The 24,454-nt window shown below is 40.2% G+C and overlaps 1 protein-coding gene across 8 annotated transcripts in view; it reads left to right on the top strand.

Moving 5' to 3' along the window:
- The window catches only part of LOC135545985 (protein diaphanous homolog 2-like), a 626,286-nt gene that overhangs the window by 354,086 nt on the left and 247,746 nt on the right, over positions 1-24,454 (top strand). For all 8 annotated transcript variants that reach the window (XM_064974017.1, XM_064974023.1, XM_064974020.1 and 5 more), the window contains 2 exons: positions 13,330-13,431; positions 15,130-15,369. In XM_064974017.1, coding sequence (XP_064830089.1) covers positions 13,330-13,431; positions 15,130-15,369 — 342 coding nt within the window. The remainder of the gene's footprint in view (positions 1-13,329; positions 13,432-15,129; positions 15,370-24,454) is intronic.

The raw sequence follows: 24,454 nt of genomic DNA on the forward strand, positions 1-24,454 counted from the left end.
TAGTCCTCCTTGCTCGCACATGCTTTTTCAGTTCAGCCCACACATTTTCTATAGGATTGACGTCACCCTTTTTCCTCAACATAACAATAGTCATTATGGCCAAACAGTTATGTTTTTGTTTCATCGGACCAGAGGACATTTCTCCAAAAAGTATGATATTTTTTTATGGCGGTTTTGGAGCAGAGGCTTCTTCCTTGCTGAGCGGCCTTTCAGGTTATGTCGATATAGGACTTGTTTTACTGTGGATATAGATATGTTTGTACCTGTTTCCTCCAGCATCTTTACAAGGTCCTTTGCTCTTGTTCTGGGATTGATTTGCACTTTTCGCACCAACGTACGTTCATCTCTAGGAGACAGAATGTGTCTCCTACCTGAGCAGTATGACAGCTGTGTGGTCCCATGGTGTTTATACTTGCATTCTATTGTTTGCACAGATAAACATGGTACCGTCAGGCGTTTGAAAATTGCTCCCAAGGATGAACCAGACTTGTGGAGTTCTACAATTATTTTACTGAGGTCTTAGCTGATTTCTTTTGATTTTCGCATGCTGTCAAGCAAAGAGGCACTGCGTTTGAAGGTAGGCCTTGAAATACATCCGCAGGTACACCCCCAATTGACTCAAATTATGTCAATTAGCCTATCATAATCATTTTCTGGAATTTTCAAAGCTGTTGAAAGGCAAGTGTCAACTTCCGACCTGCTGGAATTGTGAATTATAAGTTAAATAATCTGTTTGTAAACAATTGTTGGAAAAATTACTTGTGTCATGCACAAAGTAATGTCCTAACTATTTTTATTTTTTTTTTACCTTTATTTAACCAGGCAAGTCAGTTAAGAACAAATTCTTATTTTCAATGACGGTCTAGGAACAGTGGGTTAACTGCCTGTTCAGGGGCAGAACGACAGATTTGTACCTTGTCAGCTCGGGGGGTTTGACTTGCAACCACTAGGCTACCCTGCCGCCCCCAAACTATAGTTTGTTAATTAACAAGACATTTGTGGAGTGGTTGAAAAACTAGTTTTAATGACTCCAACCTAAGTGTATGTAAACTTCCGACTTCAACTGTAAGTATTCACACACCTGAGTTACGACTTGTAAAGAATCACCATTGGTAGTGATTACAGCTTTCAGTCTTTTGGGGTATTTGTCTAAGAGCTTTGCAGACCTGGATTGTACAATAAGTGCATTTAAACAATTCTTCAAGGTCTTTCAAGTTGGTTGCTGTACATTGCTCGACAGAAATGTTCAAGTCTTTGAAATCCTATTAAAGTAGAATGTTTAACTAGGCCGCTCAGGGACATTCAATGTCATCTTGGTAAGCAACTCTAGTGTATATTTAGGCTTGTGTTTTAGGTAATTGTTCTGCTGAAAGGTGAATTTTCTCCTAGTGTCTGTTGGAAAGCAGACTGAACCAGGTTTTCCTTTATAATTTTGCCTGTGCTAAGCTCTATTTGGCATACCCATAACATGATGCAGCCACCACCATGCTTAAACATATGAAGAAGGGTAGTCAGTGACGCGTTGTGTTGGATTTGCTCCAAGCATAACACTTTGTATCCACATTTTTTGCAGTTTTACTTTAGTATTTTGGAATATTTTTTATTCTGTACAGCTTTCTTCTTTTCAATCTGTCATGTAGCTTTTTATTGTGGACTAACTACATTGTTGTTGATTCATCATCAGTTTTCTCCTATCACTGGCAATGAATTGTAACTGTTTTAACTTCTTGCGACTCCAAACCCATATCCGGGAGCGTAATCATAGCCTCAAGCTCATTACCATAACGCAACGTTTCCTATTCATGAAAATCGCAAATGAAATGAAATAAATATATTGAAACACAAGCTTAGCCTTTTGTTAACAACACTGTCATCTCAGATTTTCAAAATATGCTTTAACCATGTAACAACTTTCCTCTTGAAGAAGGAGCGGACCAAAATGCAGCGTGGTGGTTACTCATGTTTAATGATGGAAAAATGACTTGACATGAAAATACCGAAATGTACAAAAACAACAGACGGAAACGTGAAAAAACTATACAGCCTATTCAGATGGAGCTATTTTGGGAAAAAATGAATATTTTTCCCAAAATATGATTTGTGTAAGAGAAATAGCTCCATTTTGTTCATCACGTTTGGCTAAGGAAAAAAAACGAAAATGCAGTCAACACAACGCCAAACTTTTTTCCAAATTAGCTCCATAATATAGACAGAAACATGGCAAACGTTGTTTAGAATCAATCCTCAAGGTGTTTTTCACAATTCTATTCGAAGAAAAATCATTCCTGGCAGTCTGTTTCTCATCAAAGGCAAACGGAAAAATACTGCAGCTGGAGATTAAGCAATAATTGCGACGGAGGACACCAAGTGACCACCTGGTAGATGTAGTCTCTTATGGTCAATCTTCCAATGATATGCCTACAAATACGTCACAATGCTGCAGACACCTTGTGGAAAACGTGGAAAAGGTAAGCTGACTCCTAGTTCCTCCACAGCCATATAAGGAGTCATTGCCATGAGGCGGTTTCAAAAAATGTGGCACTTCCTGATTGTATTTTTATCTGAGTTTTTTTCTGTAACTTCAGTTCTGTGGCACTCACAGACAATATCTTTGCAGTTTTGGAAACGTCAGAGTGTTTTTTTCTTTTCAGAGCTGTTAATTATATGCATAGTCGAGCATCTTTTCATGACAAAATATCTTGTTTAAAACGGGAACGTTTTTCATCCAAAAATTAAAATAGCGCCCCCTAGTTATAAAATGTTAATGTCCCCACTGACCTCATGGGGAAGTCCCTGAGCAGTTTCATTCCTCTCCAGTGACTGAGTTATGAAAAACAACTGCATCTCTGTAGTGACTGGGTGTATTGATACACCATCCAACGTGTAATTAATAACATCACCATGCTCAAAGGGATAGTCAGTGTATGTTTTTTTTTTACCCATCTACCAATAGGTGTCCTTCTTTGCGAGGCATTGGAAAACCTCTCTGTTCTTTGTGGTTGAATCTTTTTTCGGAATTCACTGCTCACCCTTACAGACATGTGTGGGGTAAAGAGATGAGGTAGTCATTCAAAAATCATACAATATTATTGCACACAGAGTGAATCCATGCAACTTAATTATAAGCATATATTTACTCCCAAACCCATTTAGACTTGCCATAATAATACTTATTGACTCAAGACATTTCAGCTTTTCATTTGTAATTAATTTGTAAAATATCTTTGACATTATGGTGTGTTGTGTGTGTGTGTAGGCCAGTGACACAAAATCTCTATTTAATACATTTTAAATTCAGGCTGTAACACAACAAAATGTGGAATGTCAATGGTTGTGAATTATTTCTGAAGGCACTGCACATATGCATCCAAGCGAGCACACAGGGTAGCCTAGTGGGGCGGCAGGGTAGCCTAGTGGTTAGAGCTGACAATGTACAAATCTGTCGTTCTGCCCCTGAACAGGCAGTTAACCTCTAGCGTCAGGCAATCCCGTATCCGGGAGCGTAATCATAGCCTCGAGCTCATTAGCATAACGCAATGTTAACTATTCATGAAAATTGTAAATGAAATGAAATAAATATATTGGCTCACAAGCTTAGCCTTTTGTTAACAACACTGTCATCTCAGATTTTCAAAATATGCTTTTCAACCATAGCTACACAAGCATTTGTGTAAGAGTATTGATAGCTAGCATAGCATTAAGCCTAGCATTCAGCAGGCAACATTTTCACAAAGACAAGAAAAGCATTCAAATAAAATAATTTACCTTTGAATAACTTCGGATGTTTTCAATGAGTAGACTCTCAGTTAGATAGCAAATGTTCAGTTTTTACAAAAATAGTATTTGTGTAGGAGAAATCGCTCCGTTTTGTTCATCACGTTTGGCTAAGAAAAAAAAAAGAAAATTCAGTCATTACAACGCCAAACTTTTTTCCAAATTAACTCCATGGCAAATGTTGTTTAGAATCAACCCTCAAGGTGTTTTTCACATATCTATTCGATGATAAATCATTTGTGGCAGTTGCCTTTCTCCTCTGAACCTAATGGAAACGTGGACGCAGCTGGAGATTGCGCAATAATTTTGACGGAGGACCCCAAGCGGACACCTGGTAAATGTAGTCACTTATGGTCAATCTTCCAATGATATGCCTACAAATACGTCACAATGCTGCAGACACCTTGGGGAAACGACATAAAGTGTAGGCTCATTCCTGTCACATTCACAGACATATAAGGAGACATTGGAACACAGCGTATTCAAAATCTGGGGCATTTCCTGTATGAAATTTCATCTTGGTTTTGCCTGTAGCATTAGTTTGGGGGCACTCACAGACAATATCTTTGCAGTTTTGGAAATGTCAGAGTTTTCTTTCCAAAGCTGTCAATTATATGCATAGTCGAGCATCTTTTCGTGACAAAATATCTTGTTTAAAACGGGAACGTTTTTTCATCCAAAAATTAAAAGAGCGCCCCCTATATCGAAGAAGTTAACCCACTGTTCCTAGGCCGTCATTGAAAATAAGAATTTGTTCTTAACTGACTTGCCTCGTAAAATAAAGGTAAAATAAACACACACACACACACACACACACAGTATCCTATAGAGTTGTATATCCACTTGTTCAGATGTCTATGAGATCCCTCCATTCCCATAATCCCTCTTTACATACTCCGTGGTAAATGGAACTGTTCAGGTGTGCACACATTTCAAAATGCTCCACATTTTTTTAAATACACATTTAATGTCACACCAAGTCATTTCAGCTTTGCCAACTACATCCCTCAACGCCCCACAATATATCAATTTATTTAATAATTTTCTCATTTAATGTGACATTTAATGCGATTTTGGAATCTGTCAACCTTGGTTTGTCAGTCTGTCGCTGTATAGCAACCCTCCGTGAGATTCTGAGGTGTTAGTTTGGTTTGGAGTAAATATCCTGTTTGGGTTATGTATGAGTGATCTAGATTAGCCACATCCAAACAGTTTAGTCTACAAACTTGTCAAAATCTCTGCCTGTAAAGGAAATAATAACACTTCAGAATTAAAGAAATGTATGCCTTCTGTTGGTTTTTATGTCAACTTTGGATTGACAATTTGGCAGACTGACAAAATCAACTCTAGAAATAGCTGATTGCTGAAATATATTTTTATCTGAATCCATGGCCCTGGGCTTTCTGCCACCTGTTTTCACTAATTTTTGTACTTTATTAGTGTTGATTGAGGAGAAAGCACACCCTGATTAATATTAAGTGTTTTATTATTTAGTCAGGAGACAGACCCGAAGAAGCAGAATGAGGACATATTTCTACACACTCAGTTAATTCCTCACTAAGGGGATGAAGAGTCTGCATAGATGCTGTCATTAAAATTGTTTAATGGGATTTGACATGAAAGGCATCTGAAGTTACTCTGTTTGAAATAGGCATACTAAATATGTCATGACGTGCCTCCTGGTTTAAACATGTAAATATATATATAAGTTATATACTTTTTTGTTGTTGTCAATTTCTGGTGTATTCAAGCATACCAAGCAAAAAGGTCTTTGTCATTGGTCTTAGTCATTCTTTACACGTTTTGGCATTCACTCATTTGCATACTGTGTAGATGTAGCACATGGGGATGTGTGAAACTTACTTCTCAGCATTAAGTTTCCCGCTTACGTCGCCTCATTAGCTAGCTTTTGAGGTGGCATGATCGTCTAAGACGCCTGAGGGAGGATGGTCACGTGTGTTCATGAGGCAGTGGTCCCAAGTTCGCACCAGGTATGGTGGTACTCACTAAGCAATGAGCCTCATCTTCTTCCATTATCTGTTTTGAGAGTTACCTGCAATTCAATCCCCTGAAACTGCATCAAACTATCACGTTTCCACCTTTCAAGAGTTGGAACTCAGAAACTCAGTTTGAAAGAATAAATATCCTTGATGAAACTGTCATGATTGAAATGAAAATGGATGTGGAGACCAACTTTAGAAGGGCACTTGTTTGACTGCTCTTCGGTATCGAACTCAAACAGAGGCCTTTGCGGTGCCACAGCGGGAAGATGTCAGTCCGACGTTACACTTCATCACAGGGAAAAAAACACCATGCTCTGACAGAAATAAATTAAAACAATAAAATCACATCTGTCAAACACAGCGGAAACCGCAACTTGCTGTCTGTGAATGGGATGTGAAAAATCTCAAATGTTTCTGTGTCGGGTTCCCGCGAGGTATTTAGAGAGGAAAACAAAGAGTTTCCCCCTGATTCGTCCTGTTGTTTGAGTCCTTTGACTTTAATAAATAGTTGAATGCTTGGATAACATTTTTGTTGATATTGATGTCCCTGTGACTGTAATTTGAGATTTGTTGATCTTCCCTTCTCCCCGACTCTAATGTTGGGAATATTCCCTGCCTGAAGAGAGAATCACAGGAAAAGTAGATTTCTGCCATGGAAAGGAAACGGGAGAGAAATTGGTCCACGTAACCTGTGTGTGTACATACTCTTCCAATCAGAAAACAACTTGCTAGTAGAATGAGCACTGTGTCAAAGTCCAACTGTACGCTTTATACAGTCTCATGAAATACCTGATAGATGACTGAAACAAGACATGTCATCATATTACAATTGTATTCCGCAATATCACTTGTATATGTTCCTTAATTGGAGTATCAATGCAGTGAACCAGTTTCTTGATAGGTGGTCCTGTCTCATACAATATTGTATAGTATTCCTAATCAACAGAATGAACCATTAGTACAATTTCCCTGCACAATCGGTGGCCTTGGTCAATACAAATAGTTACACAATCTGTTGGTCTATCTGGACGTCCTTAGTCTCCAGGACCCCAAATGAACATGTGGTAATTGTAGCAGCCCTCCAATAATCTCCCCCAGATGCTGAATGTGTCTGTCTGGAGGTCTGACATGAGGAGTCTGGCCTAATCATATGTGGACTGCTGATAATTAACTAGATAACAGACAAATTAAATAATAATCACACTGAGAAATTCCATCTCCATCTCAAACTCTTTAGCAAACCGAGCAGCACAGACTGAAGTCTTGGAGACACCAGTGGAAGCGGCCGCAGACGAGGCCACAACACACTCTAATTGTCTCTTCTCAACTTGCTGCCGCAGAGGAAAACAACCCCTATAATCGGATTCTGGGAGCATTAGTGATGATGATTGCCAAGGCTGAATGGGTTCGCTGTTGTGTAGTGGCATTTACTCCTGAATCAAATATATGTTGTTCAGGAGGTCTTTGTTGTTCAACCCAACTGCCAGGGCCATATTCCTCACACTCGGAAGAGATATGAAGAGGACATAGAAAGAAACTTCCGCTGGCATAATCCCTCCTTACAGATGGATCTGTGTTGCACAATTCAAATCAAACTGTATTTGTCACATGCGCCAAATACAACAAGTGTGGACCTTACCGTGAAATGCTTACTGACAAGCCCTTAACCAACAATGCAGTTCAAGAAGACTTAAGAAAATATTGAACAAATAAACAAAAGTAGAAAGTAATAAAAAAGTAACACAATAAAATAACAATAATGAGGCTATATACAAGGGGTACCGGTACTGAATCAGTGTGTGGGGATACAATTTAGTTGAGGCAATTTGTACATGTAGGTAGGGTTGATGTAGGTAGGGTAACTATGCATAGATAATAAGCAGTGAGTAGCAGCAGTGTACAAACAATTGCGAGGGGGGGGGATTAGTCCGGTGTTCATTTTATTAACTGTTCTGCAGTCTTATGGCTTGGGGGTAGAAGCTGTTTAGGAGCCCTTTGGCCATAGATTTGGTGCTCCGCTACTGCTTGCCGTGCGGAAGCAGAGAAAAGAGTCTATGACTAGGGCGACTGGAGTCTCTGGCTATTTTATGGGCTTTCCTATGACCCCGCCTATTATATAGGTCCTGGATGTCAGGACGCTTGTCCCCAGTTATGTACTGGGCTGTACACACTACCCTCTGTAACGCCTTATGGTCAGATGCTGAGCAGTTAACATACCAGAAGGTGATCCAATCGGTAAGGATGCTCTCGATGGTGCAGCTGTATAACTTTTTGAGGATCTGGATACCCATGCCAAATATTTTCAGTCTCCTGAGAGGGAAAATGTTTTGTCGTGCCCTCTTCACAACTGCCTTGGTGTGTTTGGACCACGATAGGTTGTTGAGTGATGTGGACACCAAGGATCTTGAAACTCTCGACCCACTCCACTACAGCCCCATCGATGGTAATGGGGGCATTTTCATGTAGTTCACGGGGGATTGTGGACGTGTGTCCTCAAAACTGGCAAAGAGCTCCAAACCAGTTATTTAATTAGCCATGGGAAGACAATAGTAGAGTGGCAGTTTGAATCTACAAGAAAATAAATTATAATGTTTCTGCTACACAAGCCAAGAAAAGTTACAGTAATATTATTTTGAATTGGGTTGTGATATTTTTGGAGGTTATTTCCTGGTTTGCACTTTGAAACTAGCAGGGTTATTAATATTCAAATGTGTTTTGCGCACAATAAGAAGTGTGTCATAAACGTTGACCGACTTTGAGCGTACATTTACTTAATTTTTCACTGCAAGGTGTTTATGTTTTTATATTGATTTTCTATCAAATATGTCATTTTTGTAAAAGACAATCATTTACTTCCATAATGGCTAATAAGCAATTATCAGCAGCTTCTCCATGGAGAACAGTTAGAACTTAGTGGAGTGAGTAATCAATCAATCTGGGTTTCCTGCCTGAAAGGTCAAGAGTGAATAGCTGTCTCTTTTTGGGGTGGACATTAAGTCTGAGTCCGAAATTGCACCCTATTCCCTATAGAGTGCACTTATTTTGGCCAGGGTCCATAGATCCATTTGGAAGCCCCATCATTTGTACACCGTAGCCGTTAGTACACTGTACTCAGATGTTATGGAACGTCATCTCCCACATCCCATTCTATGCGATGGTTCTTAATTGGTGTTCACTATGATTAATAGCGTTCATTATTGAAATATAATGAGGCTACATAACTGGCACACACTTGTTAGCTCTAATTGGGAAAACATTCCATGGCTAATATAGAAGGAACACACGTTTCATAGAACTGTTGCAGCCCACACTGGAACTGACAATCCCCACAGTATTTCTTTCCAACTTGTTGGTTTTTCGACTGGTGACTCCCCAGGGGAAGGGAAGAGCTGTCATCATTAGTGGACAGTAGACTCTGGCCCATGTACTGTGTGATGGCTCATGGCTGCTCCAGTCCAGGACAGTGGTCAATGTGTGTCTGTGTGTGGGTGGGTGTGCCTATGTGTCTGTGTGTGCGTCTTTGTATGTGTGTGTGTGTGTGTGCACCTATGTGTGTGTGCATGTGTGTGCGTGCATGTCTCTGTCCTGGTCTAGCCTGATCATGTGACCAAGGTCCAGCCTGCTCCTGCTTTCTAAATTAGGGGAACTAATGAGGGAGGAAGACACCATAAGATCAGTGAAAGGGCACCTCTCCTCCTCCTCTTTCTCATCCTCCTCTTTCCGAGAATAATAACGGGTTTTTTCCCCGCTGTGCTTCATTTAATTTACTGAACTGACCTTTCCATGCACAATTAACATTTAAGGAAAATTAAGGTTTTCTCCCTCCTCCTCCTACCCATCTTCCTCACTTTTTGGACCTGTATGATAATTGTAAAGTTCTTTCTGAAAGTCAAATTCAATTTCAAAACTACCGACACCAGGTTAATCTTATTTCATCGTATTTATGAATGGTAAATAGGAATGAATTCCAAGAAAACACTTAAGTGTTTGAACTGTGTTTCACCGGAGCTCTTACTTAAGTCCTTCTCACTGAGGTAGATGCATCCAGCAGTGAGAGCACCAGATAACCTGACCTTTTCCTATCCATCCTTCTACCTCTCCACTAGGGATGGGCATTTGAAATGATTTCACTGTTCAAATAATATCTCAATGTTTCTTCTTCTGGATATTTGTATAGTCAAAATACATGTTTTAAAGAATGAAAAAAGGGTTTTCAACTTAAATGGGGACTCGCTTGCGAGACTCACAAGAGGCAGTGTGCTGCTTGTTGTTTCAGTACATACATGTGGGGGAGGGGTGTTAGAGGAGCAGGGTCTGTTGTGCCTGACAGGAGGGAGAGAGAGACCCTTACAAAAATATACCATGGTAGTACAATGAAAGAAATGCCGTGGTACAGTCATGTTTTTTTGGTCACTACCATGGCAGAACATATCATGGTACTGTTGCAATACCATGCTATTTTCCTGCCATAGTAATGACCAGAAAACATGATAGTACTAAGGTTATTTTTTAATTGTACTACCATGGCAGGAAAATACCATGGTATTTTTCTGCCATGGTATTGACAAAAAAATACATTATATTTTTATAGTTTTATATATATAGTTACCATTTTACAAAAATTAGCCATGGTTGTACAATGACACAATGGTTTTGTACGAGCAGCATGTAGTGAATCATGAAAACATGGTAGTTGTTTACAATGTATTATGAAGGTGTACCACTGTTTTTCGTGTGAAGTGACAAAAAACGTAGTAATTTACAGTACTCAAATAATCCATAATTGACTCTTCGCTCTGCAATGGCAAAGTGTTTTGTCTAGTAGCCTCTTACACCCCTTTAGCTCGCAGTGAAAACCACAACACACGTGGTCTAGTAGTGTCGTGTACCCTCTTAAACCTAGGGTAAGTTAAGAGTGAAGGGAGTCAAAAAGCTTATAGATTTAAACTAGGATATCTGGTGATTCTCTCTACAATATAGTTTTCAGTTGACTCGCTCTAATTCAACTGACTTGGCTACTATTATACAATTCTAAATAGCCAACACACTAAAAAAATAGTTGTAAAAATGCTGGAGGGTCATGTCAGGACGAGCCTGCAGGAACCACATGAGGGAGGAAGACATTCCCTGTAACGCACAGCGAGATTGCCTTCAATGACAACAAGCTCAGTCCGATGATGCTGTTACACACCGCCCCAGACCATGATGGACCCTCCACCTCCAAATCAATCCCGCTCCAGAGTACAGGCCTCGGTGTAACGCTCATTCCTTTGACGATAAACGCGAATCCGACCATCACCCCTGGTGACACAAAACCGTGACTCGTCAGTGAACAATACTTTTAGCCAGTCCTGTCACTTCCAGCGACGGTGGGTTTGTGCCCATAGGCGATGCTGTTGCCGGTGATGTCTGGTGAGGACCGACAGGCCCTCGGTCCAGCCTCTCCCAGCCTCTCCCAGCTTTTTGCGGACAGTCAGCACTGATGGAGGGATTGTGCGTTCCTGGTGTAACTCGGGCTGTTGTTGTTGCCATCCTGTACCTGTCCCGCAGGTGTGAATTCCGGATGTACCGATCATGTGCAGGTGCTGTTACACATGGTCTGCCACTGTGAGGACGATCAGCTGTCCATCCTGTCTCCCTGTAGCACTGTCTTTATTGCCCTGGCCACATCTGCAGTCCTCATGCCTCCTTGCAGCATGCCTAATGCACGTTCACGCAGATGAGCTGGGACCCTGGGCATCTTTCTTTTGGTGTTTTTCAGAGTTAGTAGAAACACCTCCTAAGTGTCCTAAGTTTTCATAATTGTGATGTTAATTGCCTAACGTCTGTTATCTGTTAGTGTCTTAACGACCGTTCCACAGGTGCATGTTCATTATTTGTTTATGGTTCATTGAACAAGCATGGGAAACAGTGTTCAAACCCTTTACAATGAAGATCTGTGAAGTTATTTAGGTTTTTATGAATTATCTTTGAAAGACAGTGTCCTGAAAAAGGGACATTTCTTTTTTTGATGAGCAAGTCTAATTGAGTCTATATTTCTGCACTCCCTACATCCTTGTCTACAACTCTGTTCATATTCAACAACATCCTACCTGTTGGTTGATCATTGTAGTCTAACCTGGAACCCAAACCGGCTGTGCGCGTGCGACATCGTGCATACATTTATTTTGTCCTCCTACACCAAACACAATCACGACACACATGTTAAAATATCAAAACAAACTCTGAACCAATGACATTATTTTGGGGACAGGTCAAAAAGCATTAAACATTTATGGCAATTTAACTAGTTAGCTTGCACTTGCTAACTAATTTGTCCTATTTAGCTAGCTTGATGTTGCTAGCTAATTTGGCCTGGGAAATAAACATTAGGTTTTTATTTTACCTTAAATGCACAAGGTCATCTACTCTGACAATTAATCCACACATAAAATGGTCAACCAAATCATTTTTTTTTTAATTTTATTTCACCTTTATTTAACCAGGTAGGCTAGTTGAGAACAAGTTCTCATTTGCAAATGTGACCGGGCCAAGATAAAGCATAGCAGTGTGAACAGACAACAACACAGAGTTACACATGGAGCAAACAATTAACAAGTCAATAACACAGTAGGAAAAAAAAGAGAGTCTATATACATTGTGTGCAAAAGGCATGAGGAGGTAGGCAAATAATTACAATTTTGCAGAGAGGAGTGATATCACTGGAGTGATAAATTATCAGATGGTCATGTACAGGTAGATATATTGGTGTGCAAAAGAGCAGAAAAGTAAATAAATATAAACAGTATGGGGAAGAGGTAGGTAAAATTGGGTGGGCTATTTTCCGATAGACTATGTACAGCTGCAGCGATCGGTTAGCTGCTCAGATAGCAGATGTTTGAAGTTGGTGAGGGGGATAAAAGTCTCCAACTTCAGCGATTTTTGCAATTCGTTCCAGTCACAGTCAGCAGAGAACTGGAACGAAAGGCGGCCGAATGAGGTGTTGGCTTTAGGGATGATCAGTGAGATACATTTCTAGTCATCTCTGCTCCTACCAGGCTTTTTCATCTTTGACCTTATATGGTGATAGGCATCTAAACAATCATAGTACTACTTCAACAACCGGCAACACAATTACCTGCTTCTATAAATCAATGAAGAGATGGGAGAGGCAGGACTTGCAGCGCGAAGGCCGAGCATTTGCCATTCCAGGAAGTGATGCAACCAGTCAGGATGCTCTCGATGGTGCAGCTGTAGAACCTTTTGAGGATCTGAGGACCCATGCCAAATAAGTTCAGTCTCCTGAGGGGGAATAGGTTTTGTCGTGGCCTCTTCACAACTGTCTTGGTGTGCTTGGACCATGTTGAACACTGAGCTGTAGTCATTGAGTTGCATTCTAAAATTGGTGTTCCTTTTGTCCAGGTGGGACGAACACATCCCCAATTGGCATTCCTAACTCTTCTGTATATGTTGTAAGCATGTATTGCTACCACTGCATCATCAAATGAATTATCGAAGAGAGTATCAGATATAGCCAGTATATACATGTGTGTGTATCTGTGTGTGTTTGCAGAACCTGATAAAGAACCTACCGGAGCAGAAGGAGCTGAGCGCATTGGCAGAACTTAAGAGCGAGTATGAGGAACTGTGCGAGCCAGAGCAGTTTGGCATTGTGGTGAGTAGGCTTAAGTATTACACCAAAGCACCTAGCTAAAGCCCCTCAGGGAGAAGATGCTGCTTCACACACACCGACACTGACACGTACACACACACAAAACACACAAACACACACACACCCCTTTTTGAGAAAAACATTTCGGGATATAAAACATACAGCCATACAGCCTTGAGTCTTTTTCTTCAGGCTCAGACCTATTCAATATTTAAAGAGACACTGTAATGTCAAATTAGAAGAGTTGGAAATATAAAGATCTTTTATTTTATGACAGGTCAAATATGTCAGTCTGCTCTTTGACTGAGAGAAGCTGTGATTTTGGTCCATAATAAAGTGTGAAATATAGTCGCTGTTAAAATGACACTGTCATTCCAGGTGTCAACAAATTCCATAATATGTCTGAAACTTTCAATATTTCCCAGTGATATAATCATAGCCTCAGGCTTTGGGTTCTCTTTAATAAAGTTAGTGCACTCTACTTCGTTGTGAAGTCAGGACATCTCAATGATGCATTCCAAGCCTCAATAGTTCATTTGGTATAGTTGCCTCAAGTGCTAGGTGCAGCTGATTTTGAGGTTAAACTTTAGCTTAATGTTTTTTTTTTTTTACACTTTCTACAGTCATACGTCTATAAAGTTAACATTGACATTTTTATACCACATTGATTTATCCAGAGCTCAGTATCAATGTAGGTTACAGAGGTAACTGCCAACATAGTGGAAACACTTGAGTAAATGAGGGATACAAATTATGATAGTCGTTGCTTCCACACAGGTTTGGTTCCTGAGTTAATTAAGCAATTAACTATCCATCATGCTTAGGGTCACGAATAAAAATTAGGGGCATGCCATTATTTTGTCCATTATTCTAAGACACTTTATGTTGGTGTTTCCTTTATTTTAGCAGTTACCTGTATCTGCAGATCCTTTATACTTTTTTAGGTCGTTGATGTGAAAGAGAGTGTTCTCAGTCAACCTGATGTGTTAAGAATAACATGATAACGTTGCATTGTGGTAAAGGTAGCCATGCAACTCAATTTGCACTCATTCAGCACAATTGACTTTTTGGGGTGGTGTGTCTGTACCTGTGACTCTTTGAGGATGTTATGACACAAAGTGTGACAATTCCCCTGTGTGATCTAGCATAGAGATACCGTGGTAATATACCGCTCCCGCTGGTGAAGCAACCTCATCAACAACGCCACGACACACATGAGCTCATGAGGGAAATAAGTCACTTTCAGCCTCCACTCCTGCAAGAGCTGTCACCCATCTTTTATTGTGAGGGGGGGGGGAATCTGTTTCTTGACTGATTATTTCTATTTTTTCAGAGTGCAGCTATCTGGTCTTGCTTGGGCCTAGATATTGTTCAGTGGCCCATCACTACTTATTAATGTTATCAGGTGTGATTCATGCCATAGTTGATGAAGGGACTTCTGTCTAGTCTAGAAAAGATACATTTCAATAAGTGAATCTTGACAAAAAGCTGAACGCAGTGTACTTACCCGGAGACAATGTAATATTTCACAGTAAGTATATTTTCCATACATTTGCTGTAGATCTCTACATGATCACGTTGGCCACACTTTAAACAGCATATAACTTATAGAGACTTAATCAAGACAGTGTAGAGCTTTTATAAACCATACGGAGGCTTCGTAAACTGTTTCTAACAAAATATTGTTATGTTTTCCTCTAGATGAGCTCTGTGAAGCTGCTGCGCTCGCGCCTCAACGGCATCCTCTTCAAGCTGACCTTCGAGGAGCAGGTGAACAACATCCGACCGGACATCATGAACGTGACGTTCGCCTGTGAGGAGCTGAAGAAGAGTGACAGCTTCAGCAATCTGCTGGAGATGGTGCTGCTGGTGGGCAACTACATGAACGCCGGCTCCCGGAACGCCCAGACCTTCGGCTTCAACATCAGCTTCCTCTGCAAGGTTGGTACTGCAAGGACTGCATGATTTTGACCTATCCCCTTTCAGGCTTACTTTTGTCTCTCTCACTCTTGCTCACTTCAACTGTCCCCAGTTTAATTATATAGTAGAGATCATACCAGCATCAGACACAGCAATACTTATTTTCCACCATAATTTGCAAATAAATTCATTAAAAATCCTACAATGTGATTTTTTGGATTTTTTTTCTCATTTTGTCTGTCATAGTTGAAGTGTACCTATAATTAAAATTACAGGCCTCTCTCATCTTTTTAAGTGGGAGATCTTGCACAATTGGTGGTTGACTAAATACTTGTTTGCACCACTGTATATATATATACACAGTTGAAGTCGGAAAATGTACATACATTTAAACTCAGTTTTTCACAATTCCTGTAATGTAATACTAATAAACAACACGACAAAAAAATCCCTGTTTTAGGTCAGTTAGGATCACCACTTTATTTTAAGAATGTGAAATGTCAGAATTATAGTAGAGAGAATGATTTAGTTCACCTTTTATTTATTTCATCACATTTTCAGTGGGTCAGAAGTTTACATACAGTCAATTAGTATTTGATAGCATTGCCTTTAAATGGTTTAACTTGTGTCAAACGTTTCGGGTAGCCTTCCACAAGCTTCCCACAATAAGTTGGGTGAATTTTGGCCCATTCCTCCTGACAGAGCTGGTGTAACTGAGTCAGGTTTGTAGGCCGGATTCCTTTCAGTTCTGCCCACAAATTTTCTATGGGTTTGAGGCTAAGTCTTTGTGATGGCCACTCCACTACCTTGACTTTTTGTCCTTAAGCCATTTTGCCACAGCTTTGGAAGTATGCTTGGGGTCATTGTCCATTTGGAAGACCCATTTGCGGCCATGCTTTAACTTTCTGACTGATGTCTTGAGATGTCGCTTCAATATATCCACATAATTGTCCCGCTTCATGAAGCCATCTATTTTGTGAAGAGCAGCAGTTCCTCTTGCAGCAAAGCACCCCCACAACATGATGCTGCCACTCCCGTTCTTCACAGTTGGGATGGTGTTCTTCAGCTTGCAAGCGGCACTTTTTCCCTTTTTCCTCCAAACATAACAATAGTCATTATGGCCCAACAGTTTATTTTTTGTTTCATCAGACCAGAGGACATTTCTCCAAAAAGTACCATCTTTGTCCCCATGTGCAGTTGCAAACTGTAGTCTGGCTTTTTTTATGTCGGTTTTGGAGCAGTGGCTTCTTCCTTGCTGAGGAGGCCTTTCAGGCTATGTCGATATAGGACTCGTTTTACTGGGGATATTGATACTTTTGTACCAATTTCCTCCAGCATCTTCACAAGGTAGCCATATTAATTGACCCGGCCAAGGCTTTCAACTCAATCACCACATCCTCATTGGCAGACTCGACAGCATTGGTTTCTCAAATTATTGTGTGTCAAATCGGAGGGTCTGTTTTCCGGGCCTCTGGCAGTCTCTATGGGGGTGCCACAGGGTTCAATTCTTGGACCGACTCTCTTCTCTGTATACATCAATGATGTCGCTCTTGCTGCTGGTGAGTCTCTAATCCACCTCTACGCAGACGACACCATTCTGTATACTTCTGGCCCTTCTTTGGACAACTCTCCTTCCGTGGCCTCCAATTGCTCTTAAATACAAGTAAAACTAAATGCATGCTCTTCAACCGATCGCTGCCTGCACCTGTCCGCCTGTCCAACATCACTACTCTGGACGGCTCTGACTTAGAATATGTGGACAACTACACATACCTAGGTGTCTGGTTAGACTGTAAATTCTCCTTCCAGACTCACATCAAACATGTCCAATCCAAAGTTAAATCTAGAATCGTCTTCCTATTTTGCAACAAAGGATCCGTCACTCATGCTGCCAAACATACCCTTGTAAAACGGACCATCCTACCGATCCTCGACTTCGGCGATGTAATTTACAAAATAGCCTCCAATACCCTACTCAATAAATTGGATGCAGTCTATCACAGTGCCATCCGTTTTGTCACCAAAGCCCCATATACTACCCACCACTGCGACCTGTATGCTCTCGTTGGCTGGCACTCACTTCATACTCGTCGCCAAACCCACTGGCTCCAGGTCATCTACAAGACCCTGCTAGGTAAAGTTCCCCCTTAGCTCAGCTCACTGGTCACTATAGCAGCACCCACCTGTAGCACGCGCTCCAGCAGGTATATCTCTCTGGTCACCCCCAAAACCAATTCTTCCTTTGGCCGCCTCTCCTTCCAGTTCTCTGCTGCCAATGACTGGAACGAATGAAAACAATCTCTGAAACTGGAAACACTTAACTCCCTCACTAGCTTTAAGCACCAGCTGTCAGAGCAGCTCACATATTACTGCACCTGTACATAGCCCACCTATAATTTAGCCCAAACAACTACCTTTTTCCCTACTGTATTTATTTATTTATTTTGCTCCTTTGCACCCCATTATTTATTTCTCTACTTTACACATTCTTCCACTGCAAATCTACCATTCCAGTGTTTTACTTGCTACATTGTATTTACTTTGCCACTATGGCCTTTTTTGCCTTTCCCTCCCATATCTCACCTCACTTTCTCACATTGTATATATACTTATTTTTCTACTGTATTATTGACTGTATGTTTGTTTTACTCCATGTGTAACTCTGTGTTGTTGTATGTGTCGAACTGCTTTGCTTTATCTTGGCCAGGTCGCAATTGTAAGTGAGAACATGCTCTCAACTTGCCTACCTGGTTAAATAAAGGTGAAATAAAAAAGCTCCTTCGCTGTTCTGGGATTGAGTTGCACTTTTCCCACCGAAGTACGTTCCTCTCTAGGAGACAGAACACGTCTCCTTCCTGAGCGGTATGACGGCTGTGTGGTCCCATGGTGTTAGTACTTACATACTATTGCTTCTTATTTTATTTTTTTGTTACCATTATTTAAGAACAAATTCTTATTTACAATGACGGCCTAGGAACAGTGGCTTAACTGCCTTGTTCAGGGGCAGAACAACATATTTTTTACCTTTTCAGCTCAGGGATTCGATCTAGCAACCTTTCTGTTACTGGCCCAATGCTCTATCCACTAGGCTACCGGCTTATTTAACATCTTATTTTTTTTTTTTTTTTTTTTTTTTTTTTTTTTTTTTTTTGGGGGGGTGATTATGTGCCTGTTGTTGTGTATTGCTAGTTAATACTAATGCACTGTTGGAGCTAGAAACACAAGCATTTTACTGCACCAGCGATAACATCTGCAAATATTTGTATGCAACCAATACGCTTTGATTTGATTTAATTTGTCTAGGGACAACTTCACCCTCCACCAGTTGATGTGTTTCATGGTGTCTTTGCAAGACAGAAGTTACCCATATTGCCCCTAAGTAGAGAAACACAATTTGACACACTATGAAGTGATCCCCTCTATATATTATCAGATGTGATATTTAATCAATGTTTGTTTTAATTAATGACATCCAGTATAGACGAGCATCATAATCATAGAACCAAGTTAAATGTAATGTATTATAAACTATTTGTTTCTGAAATAAATTGTATATAACATTAATTCAATTTTAAATGGCCATATCCATAATGACAAAACAAGTTTCATAACCATTTTTATTCAGTCACATTCTTCTGACAAAACGTAATACTTCTTTAATTTGATTTATTTTTGGAGGACAGTAAGATGCTTCTAAATCACCCCCAAAATAAAATGTAATATAAATTATAGCATGTACTAATAATACAACTAGCAGAGTAATTAACTCATAAAGAGTGTCATGATTCAATACATATGACTGTTAGCGTTGAAAACTCATTATACGTATCAAATGAAATACTATTTCCTACATAGTGCACTACTTTTGATCAAAGCCTTATGGGCCCTGGTCAAACATAGTGCACTAAATAGGTAATTTGGTGCCAATTGGTACCCAGCTCCAACCTCACTTTGGTCTCCCTGCAGCCCGGGGCTGAATCAGAGTGAAGTGTCTGGTGTGTAGAGATCGGACTAACCCCAGGGGGCTTACTGGCATATTATTGATGGCCAGGGAAGAAAATGTCCACATTCTCAACTAGGGTCAATCAACTAAATGGCCTCCCAGCTATCTAATGGGCTCATCAGGGAGGTTGTTCAGGTGAAGTGCAAGAGCTGACCCCCCCCCAGACCATCCCTTCCGTCCCTGCCAAGGCCGGAGGGACACAGACACTGAGTCCCCCAGGGGCCTATGCTGGAGCCAATGCCTCGATATTGGCTTCAGTCTTTACAAGGGGCAGTGATGAAAGTGTGCCCTGATTGCACTTTACTAGGCACTTTTTTCTTCCTCACAACATTCATTATTTGCTTGATGAATGGAGGGATTGCGTGTGTTCCTCTCATTTTTCAGATAGCAGGGAATCAGTTACACGCAACAGGGATTTCATCATCAGAAGATGGAGAATCCACCTAGTCTTCAAAAGGAAGTCGTGAGACAATGGACACACTCATTTTGTTTTGTTATTGAAACAGGTTAACAGTGAAGTTAGGAACAGCTGGTGTAATTACTCATAATCATTGAACAGTGTTTCTGTTTTATCACTGACTTACTGAGGTTAAAGAAAATTATCCAGGCATATCATTTCTTTAAATGTTTGACCACAGCTTAAGTTAAACAGAACAGGCTATCGCTTTGAGAAGTCATTTGAATGTTTGACTTTAAACTGAAAGGTCACGTCCCCAGTCCTACATCGTACGTGTGCACTTGAAAAAAAGGAACATCTAAAATTACATCTTGTAAAACATCTGGAAGCTTCCTAAGGTAATACCATGAGTAACATTAATGGCCACGGCTATTATCATAACCTGCCGTTCACAACGAAATGATCACCCAGTTATCTGTGTTTTCATAGAAGTCATATCAATGGAGAGGACCTTTCTTCATGTGTGTTTGATCGGTGAAGGAATGTAAGCAGAGTTCTATCTTCAGTCCTTGAAGTGAAGGGTTGGCATTTTTATCTATTGAAGTTATGTTGCTTCCCGACCCTGGTCATCTTCTTGCTTGGGACACTAAAGGCATCCAGGCTGTTTAAAGCTTCAGTTAACTTTAATCTTATTGAGATAAAGAATGAGTAGAATAAAATAGAGGAAAAAAAGCATAAAACTTTAGCCTGAACTGCTTTGGATTCTTGGCTCCTTGGCTTCTTGTCATCGACTTCTCACAAAAAAAGAAGTTCTGTGGAAGAGATTTGACATCTCTCAGGAAAGGTAGACTCGGAGGAATGCACACACAGATTACAGCAACTTCAAATAAAGTGAAACCGCGCGGGGAGAAGCCTTACCGCTCGGTCAGAGCAGCTTTCAAAGCCATACGCAAGAAAAGGGCTTTAAATTAGACATTAAGTTCATTAAAGCTGGGTTGTTCTCTCACCCTTTGGGGACCCAGCATATACATCATTCATCTTAATATATGGGCTGCAGACTCTGTGTGGAGAGGAGTTAGTGGGAGGCTGCTCTCTGAACAACCACGGCTGTTGTATCACTATGGTTTAATTATGAGGAGAGTCCTCTGTATTTTATCATCAAGGGTTTATTAAGGGCACTGAATGGAAATAAAAATGCTGATTTTGTTTTCATTGTAGAAAAGTGTTGATTCAAAAACTCATATTTTGCCTTCTGTTGCTTACCAGTACAATGACAACACTAATGTGTTGAGATCCAACTAGTGCTTCCTCCTGTGATGTTTCATACATTCTCATCTCAGAATTGTTAAGGATTGAAGAATGATATGCATTCATTACAATCTGCCCTCTCTCCTTATACCAGATTATGTTACTTTTGAATAACAAAAGTAATTCCTCTTATTTTACCTATCATTGTGTTCCTTTTACAATTCACATACTTTGACAGAGCACTGACAGAAGATGTCCCTATAATTTATAACAATTGTTTTGATGGACAGATGTTTCTCACAGCAAAAGTTGTTTTAAACATCTTTCTAATTTAGTTTTTGGACAACATCCACTGTTCAATATCCACGATCCCATCTCCCCCTCTAATAACATGGCCATAGCCAGGGGTGTAGCCTGGGGGCTCAGTGATTATCTCTTGTCACTCTCCCCCCCAAAAACCTGGCTTAGGCAGTGTGTTGATGTCTGAGATTACTACCACCGTCTGTAGCTGGAGTCCACACTCCAACAATTAACAAAGGCCACTCAGCCCCACTGCCATGATTCCCCATGCCTTCACCCAATCGCCGCCACTGACACACACACACACACACACTTGCATACATGAGAACATATGCGCACTTACACACTTACCTTAGCTGCTCAAACTGAAATTCACAGATTACATGTGAGCAAAGATTTTTACAATAATCATTTATTGAAGAGAGCCAGGTTGTAGAACTCCTTTGGTGAAAGTTAAATTGAGTAATCAGGGTTTGACAATCCTTCTGTTGGCGTGAGGGATCTATATTCCCATTGCCATGTTTTGTATTGTATTACTTAATTTTTCCTTTATTTGTATATTTCTCTTTAACATCTCGACGGATTGTCATTATCATACAGGCAGCCAATATCTTGGCTCACGACTTGGAATGTTAAGTGTGATAGAGTGAGTACATGGGAGTGTACTAATTAGTTAGGGACTTGGTGTAATGTTAACTCAAAGCGATATCCCATATCCCATGTTAAACAAACTCTCCTCACATAGAATGTGGGTAATATAATGAAGACTCAAATTTGGCCCATCTGGTTTGTATGATGCAATTCACGTAAATACAGTACATTCTCATGAATCAGAAGGAATTTAACTAATTGTGATGCTGCCTCTTCTATTCCTAATTGCAGGACTAATTTCATAATGGTGTCTAGTCTATTAGTATAATGAAAATTACTCTCCAGAACCTGCGTACCTGGAAGTAGTTGGAAGTTAAAATAAACTTTAGAACTTTGGCTGCATTCGGTCTTCATGTTACCAGCAGACGTTTCATGGTCATCGAAGCCGTGTCTCTAGACTTTACTCTGTTTTAATTAACATCAGTGGCTTGTGAAAGTATTCACTCCCTTGGCATGTTTCATATTTTGTTGCCTTACAACCTGGAATTAAAATATAGATTTTTTTGTGGGTTTGTATCATTTGATTTACTCAGCATACCTACCACTTTGAAGATGCAAAATATGTTTTATTGTGACACAAACAAGAAATTAAACAAAAAACTGAAAACTTGAGTGTGCATAACTACCCCCCCCCCCCAAGTCAATACTTTGTAGAGCCACCTTCTACAGCAATTACAGCTGCAAGTCTCTTTGGGTATGTCTCTGTAAGCTTGACACATCTAGTCACTGGAATGTGTGTCCATTCTTCAAGGCAAAACTGCTCTAGGGTCATGCTGGTGTACAGCAATCTTTAAGTCATATCACATATTCTCAATTGGATTGAGGTCTGGGCTTTGACTAGGCCATTCCAAGACATTTAAATGTTCCCTCTTAAACGACGTAAGTTTTGCTTTTGCAGAATGGTTAGGGTCATTGTCCTGCTGGAAGGTGAACCTCTGTCCCAGTCTCAAATCTCTCAAAGACCGAAACAGGTTTCCCTCAAGAATTTCCCTCTATTTAGCACCATCCATCATTCCTTCCATTCTGACCTTGATAACTTATTTTGTTCTTTAATAAATATATTTTTTTATGGCCGCTCTTCTGTCAAGCCCAGCTCTGTGGAGTGTATGGCTCCAATCTCCGCTGTGGAGCTTTGCAGCTCCTTCAGGGTTATCTTTGGTCTCTTTTTTGCCTCTCTGATTAATGCCCTCCTTGCCTGATCCGTGAGTTTTGGTGGGTGGCCCTCTCTTGGCAGGTTTGTTGTGTTGCCATATTCTTTCAATTTTATATTAATTGATTTAATGGTGCTCCGTGGGATGTTCAAAGTTTTGGATATTCTTTTATAACCCAACCCTGATCTTTACTTCTCCACAACTTTATCCCTGACCTGTTTGGAGAGCTCCTTGGTCTTCATGGTCCCGTTTGCTTGGTGGTGTTACAGACTCTGTGGCCTTTCAGAACAGGTGTATATATACTGAGATCATTTGACAGATCATTTGACACTTAGAAGGTAATTGGTTGTGCTAGATCTTATTTAGGGGCTTCATAGCAAAGTGGGTGAATACATATGCAAGCACCATTTAAAAAAGAATACATATTTTTTTAATCAAGTACTAGTTTTATTTACTTCACTTCATCAATTTGGACTATTTTGTGTATGTCCTTTACCTGAAATCCAAATAAAAATAATTTTAAATTACAGGTTGTAATGCAACAAAATAGAAGGCGGATGATTTATTTTGCAGGGCACTGTATCATTTCACCACATGGTGTGAAGTTATTGTCTCAATGTCTCATTTAAAAGTAACTGCTCCATGTAAGTTATCCCTGTATGAACCCCCTGAAGCTTGCAGAGGAGAACAGGGCTTTGGGTTGTCGGACGCGCGTGTGTGTGTGTGTGTGTGTGAGTGCGTGCGTGCTTGCGTGCGTGTGTATGTGTGTGTTTTAGTTTGTGTGTGCGGTAGTTATTCCTGAAAAGGTGCCTTGACACGCAATGGAACCTCATAACATCAGGCAAATTAGATCAGTCAATTGTAGAATATGATTACTCACAGAGCTTACATAGCTGCTGAGAAGTATGCCTCAGTAATTTGAACCAGATCTATATGATTATCTGGAGGGTGGAACCATGAGGTATGGAGGCCGAATTGGAAAGAGAGTATGTCCTAGACCGTGACCCCTTTCTAAAATGTGGATATACCCAATGCATTATAGTGAGTATTTGAGAGATTTGATTAGATGCTGATACAGAAAATGAATTACGATAGATTAATTATGTCAAATTGCTGTGTTGGATCATCACAATGAAATAAGCAATGATTCATCTATAAGACACTGTTATACATGACACAACCTATAAAACTTACCCAAATCAAAAATTGTGGATTGATGGCAGCCTTGTAGGGAAACAGAAGGAGAGATGCTGCTTGTAAACATGACAAGGTGACCGGGGACAATATTATGGTTAAGCAGTACAAATAAGACCTGTGCAGATCACAGATCACTAAAAGGAAGCCAGCCACTTTGTG

Source organism: Oncorhynchus masou, chromosome 9 (assembly GCF_036934945.1).
Source record: "Oncorhynchus masou masou isolate Uvic2021 chromosome 9, UVic_Omas_1.1, whole genome shotgun sequence".
NCBI lineage: Eukaryota > Metazoa > Chordata > Actinopteri > Salmoniformes > Salmonidae > Oncorhynchus > Oncorhynchus masou.